Source organism: Solanum lycopersicum, chromosome 10, assembly GCF_036512215.1.
Source record: "Solanum lycopersicum chromosome 10, SLM_r2.1".
Taxonomy (NCBI): domain Eukaryota; kingdom Viridiplantae; phylum Streptophyta; class Magnoliopsida; order Solanales; family Solanaceae; genus Solanum; species Solanum lycopersicum.
The window spans coordinates 39,993,845-40,014,981 of record NC_090809.1 but is presented as its reverse complement, the minus strand read 5'-3'; the positions used below and the strand labels follow the sequence as shown (position 1 = coordinate 40,014,981).

General features: G+C 32.5%; 1 protein-coding gene across 1 annotated transcript; it reads right to left on the bottom strand.

Moving 5' to 3' along the window:
* Positions 1 to 6,606: 6,606 nt before the first annotated feature.
* LOC101267567 (beta-ureidopropionase) lies at positions 6,607 to 10,825 on the bottom strand. The gene is made up of 6 exons (XM_004248745.5): positions 10,505 to 10,825; positions 10,313 to 10,420; positions 9,038 to 9,226; positions 8,720 to 8,947; positions 8,428 to 8,652; positions 6,607 to 7,119 (listed from the first exon to the last, which is right to left on the bottom strand). The coding sequence occupies exons 1-6, from the start codon at positions 10,622 to 10,624 to the stop codon at positions 6,757 to 6,759; spliced, it is 1,233 nt and encodes a 410-aa protein (XP_004248793.1). The 5' UTR covers positions 10,625 to 10,825; the 3' UTR covers positions 6,607 to 6,756.
* Positions 10,826 to 21,137: the final 10,312 nt, after the last annotated feature.

Genomic DNA, 21,137 nt, shown 5'->3' with positions numbered 1-21,137 from the left:
AGGGTAGGGTCCCAAGGTAGCTGACATCCAGGTAAGGATGTTTGAAGAAAGGATCGGTCCTAACCCGTGGTAGCCTGGCTGGGAAAGGAGGTGTAAGGGCAAGGGATAGTGGCCCTTCACAATGAAAGGAATCATCAGTGAATGGTATAGAAGGGTAGGTCCCTGCCTCAAGGCAGCCATCCTCGGGGTAGTGGGTAGGAGAGGGGAGTAATAGAGGCCTCGAGGTAGCGGTAAGAGAGGGGAGGGTGAAAAAGGTCTCTGCCCCGATGAAGGGAGCCTCTAGTAAGAAGACTAGGAGGGGGGTAAGGGGGTTGAGGAGAGGGTGGCCCTGTCCCTAGGTTGACAATATCGGTTTACTGGGTAGGAGCCCGCTTGAGGAAGGTGGCTTTGGGGTATAAGGTAAGGTCTTTGCCCGAGAAAAGCGGCCTTGGGCTATGTGGTAGGAGTAAGGGTAGTTTTAGTAGGTATGAGGGCACTACTTTAAGCCAAGAGATGTCGAGGTAATGGGTAGGTGGGTAGGGGCCCTGTCCCGAGGTAGGCAGACTTCAGGTAGATGGTAGGGGGTTAGGGCATAGGAGCCCTACCTTGAAACAGATGACCTTAGGGTAAGAGGCCTGACCTAAGGCAGACGACCTCGTGTTAGGGGGGTAGGGAGGTCCTGCCCTAAAGTAGAAAGTCTCTGAGTAGGGTCATGCCCTGGGGTAAGGGGTATTGTTGAAGGCAGTTTTGCGATTTGGGGTTAAAAGGCCTAGCCACGGTGCAGGCGACGTCGGTGTAAGGGGTAGTGGTTAGGAAATTACAATTTGAAGGTTGGGGTATATAGAGTGATGCGATAAAGATAAGTTATGTTAGATTATTTGGAAAAAGAGAAATGGTTATAGAGTGATGAGATGAAAATGAGGTGTATTAGATGATTAGGAAAAAGAAAAATCATTATGGGACTATGGGTCAGTTGAAATAATAAATGAAGGATTTGTGATGAAAGTGTGGAATTTCATAATATTGGATATGTAAGTGTTTAATTATTATCATTCTTAATAAAAGATAATTTTTTTTGGACAATTGAATGGTAAACTGATAATTTTTATTTTCAATTTCTTCTTTGGATAATGTGTTTGTTTCAATTCTACATGTTGGATCTTTGATTTGTCATAACTGATTCTAAAAATCTTTCCTTCTCTCTTTGTGTCGCTTTCTTTGATTTTGTCTTTTGCTGGTTTTATTTTCTTGCTCTTCAGAGGTTCTCTTTAATGGACGAACAATAGATGCCTTGTTTTTCTGATGTGTTGAGTTTTCTGTATGTTCAATGTTGTATTTGTTACATTCAATTGTTACCGATGATCTAAACCTAATTTTATATTGACTTGGGGAAATTTTGTTATTAGACCATCATATGGTTATAGCCTATGTTGCGCAGACTCTTCATTTTTCCAACTGAACCCGTCTCAATGTGACTCTGGTGCGGGGTGTGTATCAGAATCGATCAATCCGATTCGGACACTTTGACCAGTGTCGAATAAAAAATAGGGAAGAAGACACAGAATTTCATGATTGGTGAAAGTTGACGACTTTTCTCCGATGAAGTTGTCACAAGGTCTGGTTGCTCCATGAAAAAGAATAGTGAAGAGGTAAAACTTACAAGAATAGAGAGAGAGAGAGAGCAGACAAAGCTTTTTCTTGTAAATGGATAGAGAGAAGGTGAAGGCTTCCTGGAAAGAACAAAGAATTTAAAGTCTATTTCTTGAAAAAGAAGCGAGTTTTTTTTCTTGAAAAGAAACAGAGCATGCTAAGGGTTTCTTGGTAGAAGAAAATACTTTTTTGGGAGAAGAAGGGACAACATACATCATGAATTGTACTATCCAATTAAAGTTAGGCTATATATATATATATATATATATATATATATATATATATATATACACGCGAATGATTATTTCTTTTTTATAATAAATTAAAGGAAATTATAATTCTTTAAAAATTAATTAGTAACAAGATATTTGATATAGGTTTTACAAGATATTATTATTATTATTATTATTATTATTATTATTATTATTATAACTATATTTTATAATATTGAATAATTTAGCCTAATCCCTACACCTGTATCCATACTCGAATTTTCACACCCCCGAATTCGCATCCGTCTCGAATACCTGCATCCGAGTCTGAGCAACTTAGGTTATAGCTGCAAGGGGCTTTTCAGGTTATTGTGTACTTCACATTTGAGATTGTGGTGTGTTTAAATTTGAAAATATTTCTGTCTCGTGCTTCGATGTTCAATGAAAGATTTAGCTTACTTCTACTTATAATTTTGAGTTATTTCGTCATTAGATCCTAAATGATCAACCAAAAGACTAGTGTTTTTACCTCTGATGAATTTTCACTTCTATAACGTGAAAAGATGAAAGAATACAAAAGTGAAATTGAAATTAAGAAAATATTTGAAAAGCATATTAAATGTGATTTACTCTAAGCCATGTAAAATGGAATAAAGGAAATAATTTTTGAAATTTTTCCCCTTCCAAAATTGCCTTGTACATGTAGTAATGAAAAGAGATTCAGTATAGAGTTCACGAGGTTTTGCTCTTAGTTAGTACTAATTTTGGGTAACGATATCATTTTGAGTTACTTTTTCCGTATTCTATGTGCGATCAGAACTTCGCAAGACAACTGCATCATTTAGAAGATTTTGACAATGTAAATAGTTCCAATGTTGCAAACTGTGCTACATGTCAGTGGTTACATAGATAAGCTACCTTCTGATTCTTTAGTAGTCTCTTAGGATCTTGATGTTGTCAAATTCTACAAAGGATTCATTAAAATTGATGAAGAAGTAACACATATAGGATGGATTACTAACCATAGAAAGAAGGAGGAGAAATTAATCAGCTGATACCCAAAGAGGCAAAATTATCAAGAGTAACAGAGGAAGATGAAGGAACAGAGGTAGAGGTTTGATTTTGGCTACAGGAGAACCTGTGGAGGCATCACTTTAGCTCTCAGTCTGAAGCATTAATGGACATGTCCAGTGTTATACAAAAGAACGTAAAAAACCATCACTTTTTCCGTTACGATACATGAATGGTGATAGTTTAGATAGGAAAAGAAAGGAAGAACAAATTGTTCGCGGGTGAAACTCGTGAAAAAATTTATCAAAAATGATATGCACATAGTGATAGTTCAAGTAGAAAACGAAAAGAAAAACAACTAATTGTTCACGTGTAAAACTCAATGAAAAAGTAATAGTTCAAGTGTATTTATTTCCGTTGTCTCTTCAATTAACTTGTCAAATGTGAATCTGATAACTGGGGTGTTAATGTTGGGGCATTTTAATATTATAAAAAATATTGCATAGCATTGCCACATTGACCGTTGCCTCAGAATCGTTACTTCCTTTATTCATTATTGAATTAGAATATGCATTTCATTTGTTGTTATATGTTTGGGAGTTATGACAATTACTTTGTTGCCGTTGGAGTGGCTAATTGTTGCATTACAACTGCATTACTCCATTAGGAGTTATTGTCATATGCACTTCAGTTTTGCTGATGGCATTAGTGTCTATTTGATTGTCACTTATAATTTTTTCATAACATATGTAACTCCTAACATAATGGAAATGTATCGGACTGCAAATCCTGGAATGACGGTTCGATCCCGTCCTTGGCCTCTTTCTCAATCAGGTCTGGAACGCACAGTGTTGTTCAACCTTTCTCTTTGTCTTTACTACTCGATCGGAGGGCAAACTCGACTCTAAAAGTTTCAGTTGCCTCCCTCTCTCCGCCCTATAACTGAAAAAAAGGAGCACGGCGAAAAGCCAACTTAGACCATTATTTTTACAATTTACTACACCATTTATCTTCTTATTCAATGCTAGAAAGATTTCTTCTAGTATAAATAGTGGTGGTCTTCATTTAGTTTGTTACACAAAACACACAAGAAAAATAGTGTGAAAGTGTTAGTAAAAAAGAAAGATTTCTTATTAGGTGAAGGAAGGTGTTCTTTTTGTGGAGTTTTGGACTCAACTCTTGTTCAGAGTTGTTGAGTTATACTTTGTGAAGGTTCTTATATCACGAAGGCGACAAGTTAAGAGGACTACTACTGGACCGGTGAAAAACATTTATTGTAATGGGCTTGAATCTTCTCAAAGAGAGCGAGATATCCGCGCTTCATTCTGTAGAGATTTATTTCTTCATTTTCATTTTCTATTGTAATCTTATATTTTTGTTATATTGTAATTTTTCACTAACAGGGGAATCTTGTGGACTGAAAATTAATGTAATTTGAGTACAAAACATTGCTTCGGGAGGTCTTCCCAGAGTTGATATTATATTGCAACATTTAGGCAGATGAGTACCAACTGCTTAATATGAATCAGAATTGTCTTTAGAAATGTTCCTAAAAGGAAAAAAGATGCATGTTACTCATTTTTACCTTTGTTTCTTACTTTGGTGCGATAGTTTTACTCTATAAACAGAAATTGTTATTTTTTTAGATACCAATTTTATATGCCACAACACTTGCTTGAGCTAGATTTTTGACCCTAGCAGTTGTTACCTCTCTACCTTAACACTTAAAGATGAAGAAAATCCTTCGGAATAAAATAGTTTAGTAATCTAAATTTTTTTTGAGCAAATAGGATTTACGAAAGACACTCAGTTCACTATCTATGTTTGTGTATGCTAAAAAGGAAAGGATCCTTTGTTGTCATTACAAATATATTTAATAAAAATATTGCAAAAATCTTTATCATTATTACTAGGAATACCAAAATTAAGTTTGACGAGCTTTTTTTTAAAAAAAATAAAAATAAAATCTTATCCTTGTTATATATGACCAAAATTATCAGCATATAAAATTTTCCCCTCCTTTGAGATGTTAGTGATTTTTCCTAAACATAATTAGAAAAATAGGTAAAAAGAATATTGAAAATAATGGACAGCTATTGGGTTGAATTTTAATTCCTTAATTTTCTCCCTTCTTAATTTTCTATACCTTCCACAAATATCGAGTTAATATCTTAAAATATCATTGAACTATGAGAAATCATCTAGTTAAGTTATTAAATTTTATTTTGTATCAATAAAATCACTCAACTCAAGATTTTTATCTTAAAAAAATCACTCAACTTTATCATTAAAATAAATTTATTATTGATAAGATAAATTATTTTATATTTCATGTAAAAATGGACCCAACAAATAAACATTATTTAAAATTTTCATTATAATTCTTCTTCGTCTTAGTTATTAAATAGATTTGAATGACCAATAAATTACATTATATGCTATTTACATTCGACTCAACATTTATATACTTTAATTTTGATAGAGAAATTCTCACGTATGGCCACTTAAAAATAATTAATTACTCTCCATAGCTATAGTTTGATACTTACAATTTGTAGCTACAAGTTATATCGAGGAGAGAGACGAGCGAGACTGGGAGAGAGAGAGGAGAGAGGCGAGAGAGAGGGGGAAAAGAGTGGGAGAAAGGTGAATTGTATATGTATATTGGTTAGATAATTGTATATTATACATATGTAATTGTATATATGGCAAGAGAGATTGGGAGAGAGAGGAGAGAGGCGAGTGAGACTGGGAGAGAGAGGAGAGAGGTGAATGAGAGAAGGGAGAGAGTGGGAGAGCGATGAATTGTATATGTATATAATTTTATAGAACTGTATATTATACATATATATTTGTATAAATGGTAGCGAGACTAGTAGAGGAAGTAGCGAGATTGAGATAGGGAGGAGAGAGGTGAGCGAGAGAGGATAGAGAGTGGGAGAGAGGTGAATTATATATGTATATAGGCTAAAAAGTTGTATATTATACATATTTATTTGTATATCCAACGAATTATACATATACAAACATGACTTATTATACAAACTCGAAGTCAGCCACATAATTAATATATAATGTTAGTTGCTAGTGGTAATTATAGTAAACTATAGCTATGATGAATAATTAAATAATATAAGTTTACTTATCCACATAATTTTTTCCCGTTTTGATATGTTAAATACTAGTGTTAAACAGGGACTGCCCCCACGTAGAGAATGTCGGTGCTCTAGCACTCATTGATTCCAACAGAAATTTGTATATGTTCATAGAAAATATTGAAAAGTTGATATAATGATTCTTCAGCACTCGCTAACCAAAAGGTTTTATGGGTACTTTGGTTCTCAAATGCAAGTTAAAGCTTGCGTTGACAACCTCAAGTGTTGAGGGTTCGGGTCTAGGTCAAGGGTTTATTAAAAAACATTTTCTCCTCTTTATACCTATGAGTGTTAGGATCTTCTGTGCACATCAAAATTATGAGATAAAAAATATTTGGCTACTGACCATAAATCAATTTGAGAGAAAAATTGATCTGATGTCGATATTACTCAGGCATGGGTTCTCAGGTGCTTTGATGGAATTGTAAAGTAAGAGGGGAAAATTATGAAAACATAATAAGTAGAAGTTTTCAATTAGGCTCTTTGACCAATCCTTTTTTTTTAACATACCCATCCTTAACCAGGGCTATGTTAAACGTATTGATTAACACATGTAGTTATTCCAAGTTATTGATGTTAACACCACTGTGAATTCAGTATTTGTACAAATTCCACTACTTTTTTTTATTGTTAATATGTTCTTGAACGTACACTTCATAGTCATGAAAACATGGAAACTTTGTGATACTTTCCAGATAGTCCGAAAGCAATTTTACCTGTTCGTTTTCCTTAATGGTCAAGGCAGAACTTTAACCACTCTTATGTAACAAGGGATCTGAAATGACTTGTGGCTCAAAATCTGGTTTCACATAACGAGCAAGTAGATCAGCATAGACGTCATAACGAGCAGTCATTCGAAATCCCCACTTGTCCTTCAACTGCCGGCAAAGGTTGAGATCCATGTCAGATATCAACAATCCATCCTTGTGACGGGCCAGAGACGGTGTACATGAAGCATCTGGTGCAGAAAAATGACTCGAACCATAGAAATGCCCAAAATCTGCATGTTGTGGCTTTCCATCTCCTGAAGTGAAGGGATTAGGGAAAACTTCTGTTCCAACACGGTTAATTGAACCAACAAAATAACTATTTGCTATTGCTGCGTTGCGAGCCTGTTTCCAACACAATAGCAAACAAAAAGTCAAGAAACTAGATGTTGTTTACCTACACCCCTGTTTCCAACACAACAACAACCAAAAAGTCAAGAAACTAGATACTGTTTACCGACGCCCCTGTCAAAAAGTGATCATTCTTTATAGCATTTCACAACCCAAGTTTAGGCATTGGTCAATATTAGTATTTGTTAAAATTTATCGTCAAACTCAGATTTGATTCTCCGTAACTGACAGTGTTATCATTGGTTAATCATACTTCCCTGGAGTTTTAACATCTCTCTGCTCCAACTACTGTGATCCCTAGGACTAAACACTAAGGGGTCGTTTGGTAGAGTGTATAAAAATAATGCAAAATAGGGTGCATTAGTAATGCTTGCATTAGTAGTACTTGCATTATTAATACTTGCATTAGTTATGCAAGCATTATTTCTTATACATTGTTTGGTTTGATGTATTAGAAATAACAGATCTTGCATAATTTCTATTTGAAAATATATGTTTACAAAAATACCCTTCTTACTTTTTTTATTTTTACACTTTCTTGCAAGTTGCAACAAAGTCATTTGTTAAAGCATCATCAACTCCTCTTCTTCTTCTTCTTCTTTCTTTTTTTTCAAAAATAATATTAAATAGTTGTACTATTTGGATCAAAATACTTTTGTGAAAAGTTGGAAAAGAATTTTTTTTTTTCAAATTTATCTCCACCAATAGTAATTTTTCTTATTAAATTATGTTGAAATTAGATTATTATTTTTTACAAAAATTATATTTAAGAGGCTATAAAGTCTATTAAAACACCAACAAATTAAAAGACAGCAAAATAAATGAATTTAAAAACACATGACAACAAAGAAAATTAAAAGAAAAGAAAATGTTAGGAAATGTTTCAAAAAGGCTTTGAGGGTAGTTTTGTAATTATTTAATCTAATGCAAGTTTTAAATATAATGCATTGCATAATATTTTTAGAAAAAAAATTGTTTTTAAAAAATACCCTCCACAAATATGGTGAAAAGGATATTAAAAAAGTTTTTAAGGGCAATTGTGTCTTTTATAATGTTAATGCATGCATTAGAACCCATTGCATTACTAATGCATAGAAATAGATGGTATTAGTAATTCACTCTTTAATACACAATAGAGTGTATTACTAATACAAGTATTAGTTATGCATAGATTAAAAAAGTGTACCAAACAAGGTACTACTAATACATCAAGCTAGTACATGCATTATTTTCTCTAATACACTCTACCAAACGACTCCTTAACTGAGCACAGTTGTAGCATAATAGATAAAGAAATAGTACCTCTATGGGCCACATTGGTTCACTAAGTTCACCAACAGTAGCTGATGGGTTGAAAACAATTTCTGCACCGTTTAACCCAAAAGCTAACCAGTTCAAAGGATGGTGCCTTCCATAACATATATTAACAGCAATCTTGCCATATGCTGTCTCAAACACGGGATGGCCAGTGTTCCCTTCCATATAATATGTACTCTCGTTGAAGTCCCCAACTCTAGGTATATGATTCTGCAGATTTTCGAAGTATTAGTTCCTGGAGGATACAAAATGGTGTAATTTGGTTATTGGGATTTACCTTCCGATGTTTCCCTATTATGTTACCATGATTTCCAATTATTACTGCCGTGTTCCACAGGGTTTCTCCATGGTTCACATCCCTCTCAAGAATTGGACTAATGATAACCATGTTATATTTTTGTGCAAGTTGCTGAAGAAACTTTGTTGATTCTCCATCAATCTCTTCAGCAAATTCACACCATTTTTTCTCGCGAGTACAAAATGCAAATGGCATCGTCCATGCCTCCTGCATAGGAGTAAAAGAGAATACCAAAATGAATAAACTTTGAAAAGGACAATAAATTAATCACACTTAGAAAACCAAGTCATAACTCACTTGCAAGCATAGAATGTTGACTCCTGAAGAGCCTGCAGCATCAATCATGGGAATTAACTTTTGAAAGATGGCCTCCCTTTGGTTTAGGAAAGGTTCAGTTGTGGGTAGAGCAATAGAATTCTGAATGAGGCCAACCCTCACAACACGAGGTCCTCTAAGTGACTCTTTGTCCGCAGAAAAACTAAAAGCCTGCATTTATGTTAAAAGAATTGATGCATTAAACAATGTAAGATAAAATAATGGTGAGAACTGAGAAAATTTATTCATGGACCAAAAATGGTGTTTTTGTTCCCTCCTAGGCAGTTGTCCTGTGATCTTCCCAATCAGCCTCATGCATACTACCGTAGAAAAGATAATTTCTCATTCGAAATAACAACAAATCGGTTAAGGAAACACAAATCTTTTCATTTTTCCATATATATCCACCACAGATTGTCATATCTATTAGAGATCATAACAAAGAGATTGCAAACAGCTGACTGAAGATTGTTATTAGTCTGTTATTAGTCAGTTAACTTGACGTGAAAGTTAGTCAGGCTGTTAACAATATTCTAGATGATGACTTTCCTGTAAATAAGTCAATTAGTACCTGTATATATATGAGATGATCCATCTGAAGTTAGTTAGAGAATATACAGTGTAAAACTACGTACATCTTTGAAATGTTGATATGAAATTGAGATCTATCCTTCTGCTATGATTCCGATTCTGATTGTGTGATTAGGATTCAGTTCTTAACAATATCTACTTGAGTTGTGGCAAAGCTAGAAATTTTGCTTGGCACATTCAAACCCTTGGTATATATTTCTAAAAATTTGTTTTTAACCTATAGACACAATATAATTTTTCAACGAAAGAGCGATATAAAACGTTGTAAGATTCAAGCAACTCAGAACCGATTACCCTTTGGTTACTTTTAACCAGAAATCATTTCATATATCCCTCATCCATTTTTTACTTTTCTTCTTCTCATGAACAACGGAAGAATCACTACCCATCCTTTCAATTATGCTAATTCTGAAAACCAGGTGTACATAATCCCCTTTTCCTAATCTATTTTTACCAAATAGATAATGTTTTTAAGGTTAAGCACATATTCGAAAACAGTAATGGGAGAAATAACTCTACATAATACTTGAATCTAGACAGTTTTCTGTTTTAATGCAAAATCCGACTCACTACCATTTAATTGAGTCAAATTCAGCATATTCCTACTAAAACAGAATTTAATAAACCTAAAATAATAGCTATAGAAGTAGAGAGGTAAGTGGCGACCTGAAGATCAAAGTCGTGATTAGCAGAGAGAGCTTTGACAGGCTGCGGAAGAGCAATAGACTCAAGTTTCTTTCCACAATTTAGGCCCAGAAGTATTCGATTGACTTCCTGCAGAGATTTGAGTTAGTCCTTGGCTAGATTTCGATCTCAAAATAGTTTTCAATCCCCCAAATTTGAGAAAGTGGATCTGACCTGGAAAAGTTGGGGGCTGAGAGAAGTTTGAAGGAGATGATAAAGAGAGTCAAATCCACAAATGGAGCCCTTCTCTTGGGTTGTTCCATTTTCTGTCTCTTCGCCCTCTCTCTTCTCCATTTCAACACTTTCTTCTGATGATTGATTTGGTGATGATGAGTTATTCAATCAAAAACAAATACAGATAATTTTAACTTTTATTATGCAGTGTTTGAGTATTTTAACACAATAAACAATCTGTCATTTAGCTTCTTCGCATCTTCAAGGAATAAAGGGAAAGTTAGATTAAGGTCTTTTTGTTCATTTTTCTTATATTTAATTGACTTAAATATTTTTCAAATCAATTTATATTCCTCAAATTTAAGAAAAAGTAAGGAAAATACTTTGCAATTTAATTTTGAAATTCACACCTCAACTTTTCATTTTAACTTTTAGTCTCGGGTATCAATTTTAGATACTAATCCTAGATCTAACTCATAGTTCTTGATTCGAGACACAACTCTTGAGTTCTGGATTAGGATGGAGTCTCATATTGGGTGACGGGATCAAATTCTATTTTTAAGTCGGATCAGATCTCGGGTGGGGTGTCATGTTGGAGTCGAGGCCAGATCGGGTATCAAGTTAGGGTCTCGGGTTAGGGTTGGGGTTCAATCTCGAGTTAGAGCCGGTGTCAAGGTTAGATCTTGATTTTCAGGATAAGGTCGGATCATGTATAATGCCTGGTCTTGGGATCATAGTTGGGTCTCGTGTAGGAGTGGGCATGATATGATATTTCTGATTAAAGAAATATATAGTTTCCAAAGTAACAATGAAGTCCATCTCGAATTCTCATCCATTATACATCTCTAAGTATTTAGCAACCGAACATTCTTTGAACAATTAGTTGTCAAATGTGTAACATTTTTAAAATTTTAATATTCAATCATGCGTTCACTATAGTTTGTTGATAAAGTAGCCCCGAATCATTGATCATACGAAAAAAAATTACTATCAAACTCAAAAATGGTATTTAATTAGCAACAATTAATTAATGACAATAGCTTAATTGCCTCTAAATATGTTATTTTAGAGGCAATTAACACTCTTAATAAATGTTCCTTAAGTCATAGCGACATTGGATCTTATTGCAATTAACTATTGTCAGTAAGAACTTTATCACTCTTTTTGTTAATAATATATATTTATTGTCTAAATATGAATTTTGGCAAATATGATTTGGGCAAAATTGTTCTAACCTGATTAAACAAATTTGTTTTTCAAAAACATAAATGTACCCCTCCCCACATACCCCTCCTCCTCCTCCACCTTTCACCAACCTACCCCTAAAAAATTGTTTTTCAAAAAAAAAATAAAAAAATTTACCCCTCCCCCCGGGCACCCCCTACCTCCCCTTCCATCAACCTACCCCCTGAAAAATATGTTTTCAAAAAAAAAAAATTTACCCTATCCCCCGGGCACCCCCCCCCCCCAACACACACCGTCCATCAACCTACCCCTAAAGTTTTTTTATTTTTCAAAAAAAAAAAATTGTTTTTGCAAAAATAAAAAATAAAAATTTACCCCCCCCCCCTCCCCCCGCAGCCATCCACAAAAAAAAATCTATTTTTAAGACGATTAAAATTTTTGAGTGGATCTAATATGGATCAAATGGATACTCATATTGAGCCCATTTTGACCATATTTGTAGAGACTTTTAAAATAGTTTGAAGTCCAAATTTAACCAATTAAAATAGGAAAAATAACTTAATTACACGACATAACTTTACTTATTCCCAATATTCCTTACTCTTTTATTAAAATATCAAAATCCCTTATTTTCTCCCAATGGTACTTAATCGGATACTTTTTTACTTTAGAAGAATAATTAGACCTTTCGTATTCCCCAAATTTCACCATCTTTCTCTCCCACTAAAATTTTAGTTATCAAATTCAAATAATTTTGAATTTCAAAAAAAATCTATCACTATTCAACCGAATTTAGAGTTCGAAGTAGATTTTTTCATCTTATCCACTTTGATTCTCGATTTTCTTTCTTTTATTGTGTATCAACCGTTTTTGCTTGCATTATCCATTTAACATCTAACAAATCTTTAATTTTTGTTTTAGAATAGTTTGACATCAAAGAATTGAGTTCTAAGAGGTTGTATGATCCGATAGTCATGACAAATCAAAGTTCCAGCAAGAGAAAATCTGTAAACAAAGTATATGCATCTACTTCAAAGGATTCGAAACCCCAAAGAAAAGGGGAAGAAGGTTGCCCCTCCCATTATTCGACAACACTACCCATGGTATGCAATATTATAATATTCGTACCTTTTTTTTAATATGATGATTCTTATTTTTTCATTTAAGTATCATATTTAAAATTTGCAGTTACTTTCCAGATAAATTAATTTTTTGTGTATTGTTTATTAATTTATGATCCTTTATGTTTATTAATTTGTGTATCTTTTCGTATACATTAATTTTTATATCTTTTATGTTTTGTTGTTATTTAGTATCAAATAACATGAACATTAGTGTATGTTATTAATGTGTCTTTATAATATCACTTTTTATTAAATTATTTTCATTTTGGCTTTAATAATTCTCATAGGAAACTTGACGAGGATAAATATAGAGGCAAATCTGATCAATTTGGTTTTGACCAGGAAATTGGTGAACTATTAGGTCCACAACAGTCGTTTGCGGTGGAATATGCTCAAGACATTATGCAACAACAAAGTGATAACCTGTTAGTATTGTAAAATAATTTTTTTACTACATTCAATTCACTATTTAATGTTTCTACTTTTGTTTGTAGTGACTGTGGAATGTATGTAGCTGCTTTTGCTGAATACTTGAGCGATGAAATCAACATTCCATCTATTAGTTTTCGGAGTGACTATTTTTCGCAACAGATACGAAACATTGTGATGAAATTATGGTATGGACTAAGTCAAGGTTGGATATATTGGCGATAATGAAGATCCTACAAGGCCAAAGAATCGATACACCACACCACCAGAAAGTGGACTGATTAATGTAGAATAGTTAGGTTTTTATTGTGTTGAACATACGTTGTTTAGTGTTTTTTATTTTTCCTTCTCTTTTCAACACAACCTTACTAAGTAATTACTAAATTGAAGAATGTTTTTGTCTAGAAATGTATTTCAATTTTAATTTTTGTCTTCAAATATATACTTTAATATATAGTAACTTGTTACAAATTGTTTTTTATAAGTATGGTTTACATCAACACTGATGAAACAATATAACCATTGTATACAGAATATCTGATACTATATTTTATACACTTGTTAAATAAACTGATTTTCAATTTATTTAGCATACATTAACGTGTAGTAGCCTTGAAATAATCACAATGTCCGATACTATTTTATTATCAGATACACAATATTCATAAAATTATTAGGTATATGATACATATTTTATCATCTAAAAACAGATTTGTGTATATATAACAATTGATGCAAAATAATTTATTTTATATATTTAGTATCATTTGTCAGTTTGAATCATATAACTTTGATTTAAATCAGAAAAACTAACAATATTTTGTTATCAGATACATTATTTTTTAACCTATAATGTAAGTGATAATAAATTATTATCAGAAAACATATATGTGTATACGTAACAAATTATACAACATAGTTTATTTAATATATTTAGTATCATTTATCAGGTTGAATCATATAACTTAGATTTAAATCATAATGACTAATAATATATTATTATCAGATACAAAATATATTTGACCTCTAATGCAAATGATACTAAATCACTTATCAAAGAACTTAATTGTTATATACCCCAACACATGATACATCATAGTTTACACTTGATATAAAACAAGTAAATTCGATATATTTAGTATCATTCAACATTTTGTATCTTGTAACATTTATATAAAGTTAAAACCACACCAAATGCTAATATCTTATTAGCAAATTCAAAAAATCCAGAAAATTAATACCACATGAAGCATAAAAATTCTTTAAAAATACTCATCAAGAATCTTTTGAAAAGAAGGTACATGTTCTTATATTGTGGATAAATTTAGATTTTAGAATAAAATAATCTCTAAAGACTTTGTTTTTCAAAATAAATTAAAGCCTTAATTCTCAAACAGAATTCAAACTATAGATCCAATACATTCTGATGGTATTAAAGGAAATTAAAAAACTAACAATAGAGAGGAAATAGAAAAATGAAGCAGTAACAATAGGTTTTTACAAGTTGCTTTTATTGAGAATCAACAACTAGTAGTACATAGGTGGCTACGCAAAAGAATTGCTCGCATAGCCACGATCATACTGTATGATGATGTCTATGTAAGCATTAGTTCCGCGCAGCCACAAATGTACTCGTTGATTCATATAGTATGATGGTGGCAATGAAAACATTGCTTCCGATCCACATCACTCTTGCATCTGACCATCTAGTCATGTACACTATAATCTTTATACATTGTCCAAACAAATTGCCTTCTATTGAGGCTCACAATATCAAGCACTTATTCAAGAGGTTTTCTGTAGCGCTTGCGGTCTCCTTGAAGGATACAAGTTCACAAGGAAGGACAAGTCATCCTATGGCTTTGTGGATTAGTCCGATTGCCCTCAATAAAAGACAATTGTTTGGAAAGTGTATAATAAGTTTGAGTGACACAAAACTATATATAAAGATGACTTACCATATCTTACACTCTCTCTGTTTCACAAAGAATGACCTAGTTTGACTTGACATGAAGTTTAAGAAAATAAAAAAGACTTTTGATCATGTGGTCCTAAATTAAAGTTATGTCAAATGTACAAAATTACCCTTTAATCTTGTGGCTTTAAACATGCAATGTGAAAAGTTGTTACAAAAAAAAATGACATTCTTTTTGAAATAGACTAAAAAGGAAAGGATGTCATTCTTTTTTAAACGGATGAAGTAGTTTATTTGGAAAAATAATAAATTGCATTCCTATATTATTTTGGAAAAATGATAAATTACATTTCCTAACTTATTTTGGGAAACAAATATATTGACAATATGGAATATACATAGAGATGGACTACCATATTTTCTAGTTCACTGGGAAACTAATTAGTTGCATTCCTATTTTGTGTTGGAACCAGATTTAAAGACCATATTAAATATAGGCATGATACATAAATATGCCGTTTAACTTGACCTTATTTCACATTTATATCTTCAAATTTTGAGTTTGCACAAGTAGACACTTAAACTTGTATAAAATTGAAGAAGTAGACACATGAATTCTATGTGGCATAATACACATAGGACACCACAAAGGACACAAATTGCCATGTATGATGTTACATAGGACGCGTGTGTCTTTTTGTTCAAATTTGTACAAGTTTGAGTGTCTACTTGTGCATATTTAAGTTGGAGGACATAAATATCAAATGAGGTAAAGTTTAAGGACAAATTTATGTATTATGCCTTAAATATACATAGACATGACCTACCATATTTCCTAGTTTATTTGAAAACATAATAAGTTTTATTCCAAATTTTCTTTAGAATAGCATTTTAGGTATAATTGTTATTTATTACTTAGGTAAATGAGTTTAGTCCTTATATGGTGTGTTTGGATGGAGGAAAACATTTTTCAGAAGATGTTTTCCAATTTTTCCATGTTTGATTAACTTAAATTGATTAGAAAATATTTTATAATTTTCCTCAAATTTAATGAAAATGACTTCCCTTCAAAATTAAAGAAAAGATTTTCCAAAATTCTACTTCATCCTTTAATTTATTTTCTTACCAAACCCATACCCCGTAACCAACCCTCCCCATAATAAAAAGTAAATTAAATTTTTAATTTTATTTTTTTACGCCACTTCCCCTCCCCCCCCCCCCCCTCCCCAAATAAGGCCACCCTCCCTCCCCTGTCAAATTTTTTAATCTTTTTTTTTAATTGCGAAGTATTTCAAATATTTTTTGACAATTATTTTTTATGCCACTCCAGCCCTATCCCACCCACGCCCCACCTAGGCCATTCTCGTCAATTTTTTTTAAAGAAAAATAAAATTTTGAGAAATATCAGGGGAGGGGGGGGGGATGACATAAAAAAATAAAAAAAAATTAAACTTGAAATATTTTTCAAAAATATTTTTTTAATTATCAATTTTATTTGACGGGAATAGCCAGGAGGCGGGGGTGGCGTAAAAATAAAAAAAAATTAATTTGAAATATTTGTCAAAAATAATTTTTTAAAAAATTGACTGGGTGGGGTGATACAGGGGAGAGGGTGTAGGGGTGACATTAAAAATGAAGAAAAGAAATTAAATTTGAAATACTTTCCCAAAATAATTTTTTTATTAAAAAAATTGATGAGGTGACGGGGGAGTGGGGTGGCCTTATTTAGGGGTGTGTGGGTGGCGGGAGTGACATAATTTTTTTTTTTAAGAAATAAATTTTAAAATTTTTTAAAAGCAATTTTTTTTTTTGGGGGGGGGGGGGGTTAGGGTTGATGGGGGTTGAGTTAGGTAACAAAATCCTAAAATATGAAACATTTTTCAAAAATAATGTTTTTGGAATAGAGAGGGTCGGGTATGAGATATGAGTAGGGTAAGAAAAAATATTAAAGGATGAAGTAGATTTTTTGGAAAGTATTTTCCTTAATTTTTAAAGGGAAGTCATTTTCCTTTAATTTGAGGAAAATGAGTTGATTCGAAAAACATTTTAAACCAATCAAACATGGAAAATCGGAAAACCTCCACAACAAACATACCCTTTGATGATTGTAATTTTGTCTGTTTTGATCATGTTATATTACACAAAAGTTCAATTATTGCGGTATAATACTCAAACCCTTGATGAAATGGAAACAATTGAAATGAACAACGATGGACAGGGTCCAATTTCAAATTTTGATAGTGTATCAAATTAAAGTAGTTGAAAATACAATTTATAAGTGTGTGGAGCTAAAGAAAGGAACTTTAAAGCAAGTAGTTGATCAAATTTCTTATCCACTTTTCTTTTAAGTTATATGAATATTTACACATTGGTTACTAATAAAGGGGAATAACACATACGTCATTGTGAACATCATTTTTCCTATGATTGAGATATTTGTTGTTGAATCCTCAATTTAAAAATCAAATTGAATATCAAATATCCATCATTTTTAATGAATTGTTTATCATATAGTAACATTTAACGAGTTATTGGATGTCTTAATTGACCTACATCAGAAAAATGATAATGTTAGAGTTTGAGAATAACATAAAATAATTTTGAGAAGTCATCCATCATATTGAGAAGAAAGCTTGATAATTTTATGTGAAAATTCTGTGAAGAAGGCTGTAAATTTCTCTATTTTGTGAGTTTTTTGTGTTCTTCTGCTATCTATCATCCTGTTTTTGATCGCTTAGAAAAATTATAATTTTGTAAGTCTAACTACTATGGAACTATGTGTTGGAAAAATATGATTATATATATCTCGAAAAGAATTATTTTATATTCCATTATATTGGGAAGAAAATATTATTTTATGTCCTAAATATTTCCTCTCCTTAAATAGTCTTAACTAGCTATTAATAGTCCTTAAACTCTTCTGTTACAAAACTTTTTTTACCGTTGGCTATTTATTATCATAATTGATTCTTCATTATGGACATTAATCCCCTTATATAACCATTGAAGGCTTTAACCTAATGTATGTTTCCATATAAATTTGGTCTTTCTGTATTACATATGAGATATAGAACAAAATACATATTAGAAAGTAAATTTTTTCTTCTATAGTCTACTGGTGTGTTGGGTTTTGTTCATTGAATTTTTGTTAGTTTCTCGCTTCTAGTTTATACTAGAAGAGCTTGTTGAATCCTGGGGATACACTCATATCAGGTGAAATATCTTTAAGGACAGTGTCATTTGACATGCCTCAAGCTATGAAAATTTTCTACTAGAGTTCGTGGTGAAGTACAAGCTTTGGTGAATCCAGTATAAGTGTTCGTGATAAACATAAAATTTTACAACAATCTTCAAGATAATTCTAATTCTAACTCATATGGAAACTACTAATTACAAGAAGGGCCAAATGACTCGATAAAGAGATAAGTGAATAATTGTTTGACTTTTTGAAGAAGTTATCATTGTGTTTAAATTAGACTTTAAAAGTTCGTGAAGTTGCAGGGAAAGATAAGTCATATCTTTATGATTTTATTGATTTTTAAATTTTACTTTGGCTCACAATGTTAACTAACTTCTTAGTAGCATGACCTACGGATGAGAATGATTTGTAGTCCAATAGTGCACTTGTTCATTGCCTTAGTGCAATGGACTAATTGCCACTTTATTGGTACCTTTGAATTTTGAGAATTTTAGGACTTGAGAAGACAAAATGCCATAAATCAGGTTGTTGTGAGAGAAATATTGTAACACCCTACAAACGAGCTAAGTTAAACTAGATCCTATCATGTGTGTCATAAGTTAATAAGGTCTTAAAATGATGAATATAAGTGTTAGAAATCAGTTTGGAAGTGAAACGTTGAAGAACGTTCATAAACTAGTCTAAGTTGAACTAGTGTATGGTAGTGTTTTATAGTGGAGATTTAGTGTATTGTATGAGAGTTAAATTGAGTATAGATTGTTCCTACACAGAGATTGACATGTAAAGGGTCTGAACATTTGAGAATGATGCGCAGTGACCTCCTAGATTTGGTCACGTCGTTTGTAAGTCAAATTTGAATTGGTTAATATGTCCATTAAGTTCAGGGGTCATTTGGGTCTTTTAGGGACTAGTTATTGACGGTTATTGAGTCTTTTTAAACCCCCAAAACCCACTAATTAAGATAAAATCCTCAAATCAAAAAAGAAACTTCTCCATTCCTTCTCTCTAAAACCTCTATTGATGAAACTTTGAAGCTCCAAGGAAGAACACAGATTTTCCAAGTTTTTCTCCATCAATTTCTTGGGCTTATATTCAATATAGGTACGGTGCTTCATCCTTGAATCCTCTTCCATTCAAAGAGTCATTTTCAATGGTTTTCAAAGATGATAAAAAAACATAGCCATGAGTTCTTGCATAAAACGATTTGAATCAATGATTTGTGTTAAAATTGAAGTTAATTTAATGATTGTAGATCAAAATTACTATGAACCCATGCAAATCATGAAATCCTAACTTTATCTATAATGTGGGTGATTTGATCATGACTATATGGTATTGAATTCTTGTGTAGATTACTTTGGGCCATTGATTTATGTAAAAATCATGTTAGAATTGTATATAGGCTGCCCTAATTTGATTATTTTCATATTGTATCTTGTTGGATCATTGTATGGTTTGATTATTGGTTTGAATTGGTGTGTATAACTATTTGTAAGAGCCTTATGAATTGAATTGGTTGTAATGACTAAGGATTGAAGGTGTTGATGATGGAATGGTGGTAAGATGACCTAATCTCTTCTATATTGTGTAGTATATGTATTGAATCATGTTGATTGGTATGGTCCACTTATGGTGCGGTGCTTATGTGTTATAATTGTGAAGAACTTGGCTGTGTCGGCATTATTGTTGTTATTAGATGAATTGTGATGTTATCATGTTGTAGCTTGTATAGGTGATCATTGTGAAGGCTTGTGTGGTATGTGTATGAATGAAGTGAAAGTATGTTTTCTCCTAATTGATTATAAGTGATCATGATAGACTATGGTGATGTCTTTATATGTGTATACTTAATGTTGAAGTATGATTCTCTCTAATTGTCTATATAAGACTTATCATGGACTATGTTGATGTTCCTACAAGAATGGATAGGGTGACTTGTAGTACACTTAGTTGTCTTTATGTGCTACTTGAATGGTTTTGTACATGTGACAAGATGATAATATGCGTGTCTTGTTTTGAATGTTGTTATACATGTGATAAGATAATGATATGTGTGTCTTGTTTTGGTAGACCTATGTCCCTCTACTTGATACATGAAGAATATAAATATGAACTCTTGACTTAGTAGGCTTAAGTACCTTTGTCATGTATGTGTAGGAATGATTGAAATATGACCATGAACATGCTAAAAGGGTCATTAACTTGGAATCTTCAAACTAGAGAGAAGGTTGTGATATCCTTGAAGTCTAAAGTCGTAATGGTATCCTCCTTGTGTGAATGATGGACTTGGGGATAGGTTGGCTGGAATGGCATGAAACCATCTCTAAGAAAGTGATTGAGCTATCCTTATTGACCATTGAGTGGCACCGTAGTGGACATATCCTTGGTAAGGTGTATTATAATTTGGTAGTGACTAAAATATGGCACCTCTTCATATGCCCTTATGCAATTGAACTTACTCTATGATAATATGGCTAGCACCGAGTGTGCTTTTAGTAGTGTCTCTACTTAAGTTAAGAGTAGAGTACAAATAAATGCTTGATATTCCTTAACCATGTGACTATATGGGACGTGTCCTAGTTCTACCCTTGGCAAATAGAACACCCTCCATCGGAGTAGGGTCGACTCCGGATTCCATGCCTAGCTATTATTGTCTATGTCGGTTAATGCCTATTCTCATCATGTGGGATGCATTCTAGTATTAGAAAAGTTCTATAACGTGTAGGTAGTGGAATGGGACAATATTTATACATTGCACGAGTAGGCTTTGAAGGTGCTAGG